Genomic DNA, 7055 nt, shown 5'->3' with positions numbered 1-7055 from the left:
CGCGGGGTCGCGGCCAGGCTGCTGCAAGCGGCCTCCGAGGTGCCGTCCCGTCCCGTCCCCTCCCTCTGGCCGGGTCACCGCAGGAGGAAGCCCCCGCGCTTTCCAGCCAAAGTGGGCTTCGGGCTCCGTGCGGCGCTTAACTCGCTCTCTCCGCAGGACTTAATTTTCATCTCTAAGCGGAAGTTAAGATGCTTTTCTCTTCGATCAGCACATTGAAAGGGTATTTTGCATCTTATCTTTACCAAACGGGAGGTGACACATACGTGAAAGCTGACGTGGGAACACAGTAGTACCGACGAGCCCCAAATTGCATGTTTACTGAGTTAGACGTGAAAGGATCTACTTAACCACGTCGCTAGATGCGTGGCTCGTCCATTCATCCTCTCGGCCGGCCTGCACGGCCGTCTGTCCGCTCACCTTGGTAGGAGGAGGCTGAGGGCCTGGGCATGAGCAGGTTAAGTCGCCCTGCCGTGCACGGCAGAGAAAGGCCAGGGCCTGACGCCCACACTCCTCACGCTCTTCGCGTGTGTTTAAGTGATCACGCGCACTCACAGCTTCCCAAACGCACTTCTGTTTCGTGGAATGAGGCCCTCTGCCGCTGTATCTAGAAAACGCTTTACTATTATTTTTTAAGTCTCCATGTCGGTGCAACGCTGTGACTTCACATGTTAGAGTTTTAAGTCGACGTCGGTAGCTTCGTTACGAACGACTGTTCACAAACGAAATTCCAACGCCAAACCCGGAGGACTGCGGGGCACCCTCCCCTCCCCCCGACTTACGTCAAGGGGAAAATGAAGAGCTGGCGCTGGGCCCGCTTTGTCCCCCCCCCTCCACATCTGTCCTAGTGGCGAGTGACGCGGAGGTTGCGAGGCACAGGGAACAGGCACAGCGGGGTCCCCCGTCCTTCCCAGGGCAGTGCACGAGGATCGCTGCTTCACACCCCAGTCCACCGAGCAGGGGGGCTGGATGTGTTCGTTCCAGCCTCCTGTAGGTCCCAAGGGACGCTGGGTCTTTGCTCGACTAGTCGAGAGAGAAGCGGGCACTTGAATCAGGGGGAAGCCACAGGCAAGACAGCCACGTGGGCCTGAAGGGTCATCCTGTTGCTCCGGGCTGCACAGGCTCGCTCTCCGGTCGTGGGAGTGTGTGGTCCTGGCCCCCATCGGACGTGGTCCGGCCTTGTGGCAAGGCCTCAGAGCACAGGGACCCCGTGCTTGTGAGGCGCCCTGCCGAAAGCAGGGTAATGAGCCGTGAATAGGACAGAATGGGGTGCATATCACGTCATCAGGGCAAGTGTTGCTTCCCGACGCTTTTGTTTCTGTTACACGCCCATGTGTGCTGTGCAAAACGGGTCTCTTCCCGTGGCTCGTGGCCGAAAGCGTGGAAGCCCCTGTTCTCAGTCATAAAGAGATAACGCGATTCACGATCAATGAAAGGGCCCTGGTCAGAAATCGAAGAGCCGCACCCAACCCCTTTCCCGCCCTGAGAACTTAGGAAAATCTTCACCTCTCTAATCATCAGCTTCTTCGTCTGTAACTCAGGCTGTTACCAAACTTTTGTCGGCACAACCATGAAGATTAAATGGGACCCTCAGTAGAACGGGCTCGCGAGCCCTGAAACCCCAAGAACTGGCATGCAGCGACGTAAGCAAAGGGAGAAGCAGCACCCCTGGACCTGACCGTGAAGCGCGATCCTGGCCGTCCTCCGCCCCTCCTCCAGCCGGCGCACGGACACCCCAGTCCCGCCTCTTCTGGGGTCCACCTGCCCCTTTCTGCAGAGGACTCGCAAGCGAGAGGCACCGCCTCGGCAGCCATCATCCCTTACTACTGCGGTGATAACAACGACGTTTATAGTTACGGTTTAGAAGACGCTTTCAAATGCAGCATTTCACAGGATCATCACGGAATTCCTCAGCCTAGTCACATGGCCGTTTTGCAGAAGAGGCTCTTCGAGGTTACGTGGATTGGCCACGATCGAGTCCCTTATAATGTGGCCGAGATAAGATCAGCTTCGCAAGAATTGCAAAGAGGAAACTCTTGAGGGCAAATTAATTCAAAGAATCCACGTTTCCCTCCGCCCACGGAGAGAAAACAATCAGATGCAGCTATGGCCAACATCACAGGGCGGGAGGGGGGTGCAGAGGGTCCAGAAGGAACGACGGCAGAGAGAGGGCCTGCAGGCTGTCTGCGGGGGGCTGACTGCCGCTCAGATGACCTTCAACCAAGGTGGATGGGGATGCTCGAAGGAGAAATGAAGGGCTTCCTCCTGGCCCCGGAGGTCAGCAGCCAGCCGTGTCCACCCGGGGCTAGCGGAAGCATTGCCCTGGGGTTTCAGATGGCCCAGCGGTCCTTCCCGGCTCGGAGAAGAGCGGGTGGCGGGTGGTGTGAGCAGGACCTGGACTGCGGGAAGGGGGACGTGCCATTCCTGTCGTGACCACAGGTGACACAGTGACCCCAGAGACGGCCACACGGGGAGTCTGGACAAAAACAAACCCTAGACTGCTAAGAGGTAACCGTCCATAACCGTCCACGCCGGAAGACCCCCGGAGGATCAGGAGGTACCGATAGTTATCACTGTGCTTTTTTCTGTGTCGGACCACGGAGTTGCCCATTCTCGAGCAGCATGGCACATTTCGGGGTGTGGAGTCAGCACCCCAGCTCAGTGCTCATGGGACCTTCAGCGAGGTGCACACCTCGGCCTCGGTGTCCGCGCCTGTGACGTGGGGGCCGTGTCACCCACCACTGGGCCGCAAGGACTCTGGGCGGGAGGCGCTGGCCGCTCATGCTTCGCTTTCCTTTTTACCCATCCTACGATCTGACCGGATGGAAATTGGGGTGTGGGTGTTGGGGGGGCACTCGCCTCCATCCTCCGGCCCGACCTCACGCCGACCATATCAGGACACTCCGCTACCTGGGGCCTGTTTCGGGCTAGCGGGAGGGGCCAGCCCACGGTCGGCGAAGGGCGAGGGCCGCAGTGACGATGGCACGAATCGGGGGTCGTAGGAGGGGCCCGCGTCCAGCTCCACGTGTCGGAACATCGGCAGCGACGCAAGGGCAGCCGAGTCCCAGCCCGCTTCGCTTTCGCAGCCGTCTGGACCGGGAGCCACGGGCCCGTGGACGAGGGGGCCTCCAGGCAGAGGGACAGAGCGCCGAGCCGGCGGAGGGAGCGTCAGCAGCGGGGTTCGGCGGTGAGCAGTGAACGATCGCCGGCCCCCCGCTGCGTTTTCGTCTTCCAGAACCAGAAGGCCGCGGCACTCTCAGTTGTGATGAGTGTCCGAAAAGGCGACCAGCCCCCGAAGCCTCACGCACACTCTGACCTCGCGCCTACCCAGTAGTTCGGAGCAGAGCGTGCCCTCTGCAGGGATGCTGCTCCGGAAATCGGCCGTGCGTTAGGACTGCGGGGAGGGCCGTGCCCGGGGCACGCTGGATGGATGTCACGACAACGACACAGCATCGCCAGCCGGAGCAAGGGAGGGGATTGGCCTCAGAGGACCATGGTAGAGAAAAGTGGGGTCTAGGCAGTTCAGTGACACCATCTCGGAATATTCTGCCAGCCGGGCCATATACAGGATCCAGCATCAAAGCCAGAAGGACTTCAGAACTCGCCCGGCCCAGACCTGTCCACTCAGAAGACCGCTCGATCGTGTCTGGAAGTGGACACATGTCCCCAAAGATGAGAGGCGCTTTAGACCCACTGACAGAAAACATGTAATGACCAGGGATTCCAACTCATTCAAGAGGCTTTTGTTGTTCTCATAGAAGTCATTTAAAATCACCTTTTGGGGCGTATGATTTCCACGCAATAAAATGAACCCATTTCAAGTGTACTGTCTGGTGGGTTGATGACTCTCTACACGTGGATGACCGCCACCCCCTCCAGGCCAGCCCCCCGGTGCCTTCCCGCAGCCAGACGCCCGCACCCCGACCGGCAACCACGGGGCCGACTTGTCACGACAGCTCAGCCTTGCGTGGTGTAGGACTTCAGCTACGCGGGACCCCACGGTGCACTTTCTGGTGTGCAGAATGCCAAGTGCCGGCGACGCGAACTCTTCACTCGTGGCCGGTGGGAGTCCAAAACGGTGCGGCCCCTCGGAAGACAGTTTGGCAGGTTTCATCTGCATCCGCCGTTGGACCCAGCCCTTCCACTCCTGGGTGTGCACCTGCGTCCACGGAGACCTGCAGACAAGTGTCCACGGCATCGTTCGCCATCGCCGCAAGCTGGAAGCGGCCCGGATGTCCACGAACAGGAAGAGGGGTAAACAAACTGCAGCACGTTCCCCCGACGGAATTCCACACCGCGAACCGGGACGAGCCGCCGACACGCGAAGCGGTGCGCGCGGCCCGGGGTCGTCAGGCGAGGTGAGGGAGGCGGACGCGGCTGACGGCGCGCGATCCTCCAGCCGCGAAGCTCTTCCCAGCTGGCTTGTCGCCTCGGCGTTGTCAGCAGTGCGCAGAGCTGGAGGGAGCTTAGCTCGTGCTCGCTACGCTCCGATTCGTCCGTCCTCACACGCCTCACAGTCCCTACGCGCCTTCGGCAAGTCGAGAAACTCCCCAAGTGGCGAGAAGGCGGGTGAGGCCGCCGTCCCAGTAAAGGAAGGAGCTGGAAGCCCTGCCAGCCTCTGAGCGGTTACTGACTTTTCAGATACATCCGTTCACTCCTCCGTCTTCTGGAACCTGCCGAGGGTCTCAGTGGACCTCTCGATCCTGAAAGGGTCCTGGGAGCTTCTGCCGAGCCGTGTGGGTGCCTCCCGCCTGAGGTAATGCAGCAGACTCACCTGTGCGGAACACCTGGCTGCCATCCTGCCCTCAAGACCCTGGTGCTCTCAGGGGGCGGGGGATACCTGAGCCTCCGCGCCCCCCCCAACACGCACGTGTACACCTGTACACACACCCTGGTCGCCATATAAAACGCGCCTGAGGCTCCTCTCGGCTGCCTCGTTTGGACTCGTCCCTAGGCGTGTTCTCAGGGGGCGGGGGATACCTGAGCCTCCGCGCCCCCAACACGCACGTGTACACCTGTACACACGCCCCGGTCGCCATATAAAACGCGCCTGAGGCTCCTCTCAGCTGCCTCGTTTGGACTCGTCCCTGGGCATGCGTATGATGCTTCAGCATCCAGCCACGTTGCCGCTCTTAGAACGGAAGGTGGCCTTCGGCGTCACCGTGACAGTGCCGTGGGTCAGGCTGGGTCTGTCAGGAGAAGAGACCATTCATTCAAATAGGAAGCAGTTGGGGCAGGGCCGAGGCCTGCGTGGACGGCCAGGCGGAGACCGGGGTGCCTAGGCCCGGACCTCAGCCCACAGCCCAGCACGGGCCTTAGACAGCCCCGAAGCCACAGCATCGGCGGAGAATGCCCAGGCCGCCGTCCCTCCATCCCAGGGACAGTGCCGAGGCCGGGCGAGCCCACAGAGCCGCCCAGAAGCTGCTGTGGACCTCGCGAGTCTGCTGGTGACCCCCAATCCCCCAGCGCCTCCGGCCTGGCCGTGAGCGTCAAACGCGGCGAATGTGTGGGAGGCCCTCGCACGTGCCGGAGCAACGACGAGGGCTGCCCCTGCCTCGCACCTTCAGCGTCGTGGATTCCGGTGCAACCTCGACGGGGAGCCAGGGCCGAATCACACGTGGTCGCGTCCGGGCCGGGCTGCCGCGCCTGGCCTGGCCTCCCGGGCGGTGGCCTGGCCGAGCTCACTCAGCCACGTTCTCCTGTCCTCCTCCCGTGGCTGAGTCTGTGCAGACACGGGGTTGTTGCTGTTGGATGCAGTTAGGGGGCTCAGAAAAGCACCCCCCCCACTCCCCATTTCAGGGTCTCCCGGTTTGACGCAGCGACATCTTCGCCTCTGCAGAGAGAAGGCGCTCGGTTTCGTCGGAGTGGAGATGATCCCGCGCGTGCATGCTTATGCTCCAGAATTAGCCGGGCGAGGATTCTGGGACGGCTTCCATTTTTAAAGAAATAAATTTTTAAAATTAAAAAAGAGGGTCGTTTTTACATTTGGAAATGAACGTGAACACAAGCTACGCCAGCCCAGTTTTCCCGCCATGCGATGATCCGTCTCTATTTGCATCACACACACCCCTAAAACAAGAGTCTGTTGTTCATACCCTTTTCTAACCCACGTTCCCCCTGTTTTGATCAAGGTTCTGGCGGGAAGCGGGTGGTGTCCCCAAGTCGGGTAATTGAGGAGAGGTTAATGAAAAGGTGTAGGCAGGGTGAAGGGGTGTTTGCAAAGGTGCAGACAGGTCGGGGAAAGCGGCCATTACCACCCCTAAGCCTGAAGACACCGGTCGGGGAGGGGGTCCCGGAGCCCAGAGGGGACCTGCACTCTGGAAGAAGTAGCTTATGGAGGAGAAGCGTAGCCCCCACCCACCCCTGGCCGGGCACAAAGGTGGCTGAGGGACCCCTGGCCTCCTGCCCTTCAGTGCCTCCCAGTGGTCAAAGCCAGCCCGAAGCCAGCGGGCCAGGTGGCCATTGACACGGAAAGGTCAACCTCGGGCCGCCGGGCAGGTGGAAGGACTTCTAAGGAGCATAGCTGCACCGTTTGAAAAGTGAGCAGCAAACACTCCTTGTGTGAGGATTCGCCCATTAACACTGTCGAGTCTTATACGCGCTTCAGATAAAAACAAGGGGAAGATGCGCTGGGACGGCAGAAAGTCGGTGCGGATAGGTCGGTTCATGTCCGTTTTAATGTCACTTTCCCCCCCTTTCCAGAACTCCATGAAGGTGATGTTCAAATGCCTCTGGAAGAGCTGTGGGAAGGTGCTGAGCACCGCGGCGGGCATCCAGAAGCACATCCGGACCGTCCACCTTGGGTAGGCACCCTCGCCCGGAGCGCGGTGCAGGCCGGCGGGCGTCGGGGCCGCCTGCTGTCACACTGCGCGTAGCCACACTGCGCGTAGCCACACTGCGGGTCGGCGGCTGCAGGCACGAGGAGGCCGGCTCGCTCGCTCCCCCTGCCCCCTGATCGCGTGGCCACTGCGGATGACGTAGACCGGTAGGACACAGCGGTAAGAACGTGGCTTTAAAGAGGCGCTTTCCGAAGGCCGTGCCCTGAGCCCAGGCCCCCC

The 7055-nt window shown here is 60.8% G+C and overlaps 1 protein-coding gene across 1 annotated transcript in view; it reads left to right on the top strand.

Annotated features, from left to right (window-relative positions):
* The window catches only part of ZNF704 (zinc finger protein 704), a gene marked incomplete at its 3' end in the record, with an annotated part of 90990 nt that overhangs the window by 72075 nt on the left and 11860 nt on the right, over positions 1–7055 (top strand). The window contains exons 5-9 of the mRNA XM_025041163.1: positions 1775–1855; positions 3000–3184; positions 3903–4583; positions 5064–5174; positions 6700–6800. Of these exons, the coding sequence (XP_024896931.1) occupies positions 1775–1855; positions 3000–3184; positions 3903–4583; positions 5064–5174; positions 6700–6800 (1159 nt within the window). The remainder of the gene's footprint in view (positions 1–1774; positions 1856–2999; positions 3185–3902; positions 4584–5063; positions 5175–6699; positions 6801–7055) is intronic.

The sequence above is a fragment of the Pteropus alecto genome, unplaced genomic scaffold (genome assembly GCF_000325575.1).
Source record: "Pteropus alecto unplaced genomic scaffold, ASM32557v1 scaffold87, whole genome shotgun sequence".
Classification (NCBI taxonomy): Eukaryota; Metazoa; Chordata; class Mammalia; order Chiroptera; family Pteropodidae; genus Pteropus; species Pteropus alecto.
Note: the sequence above shows the minus strand (reverse complement) of the source record. Positions and strands in the feature narration are given on the sequence as shown.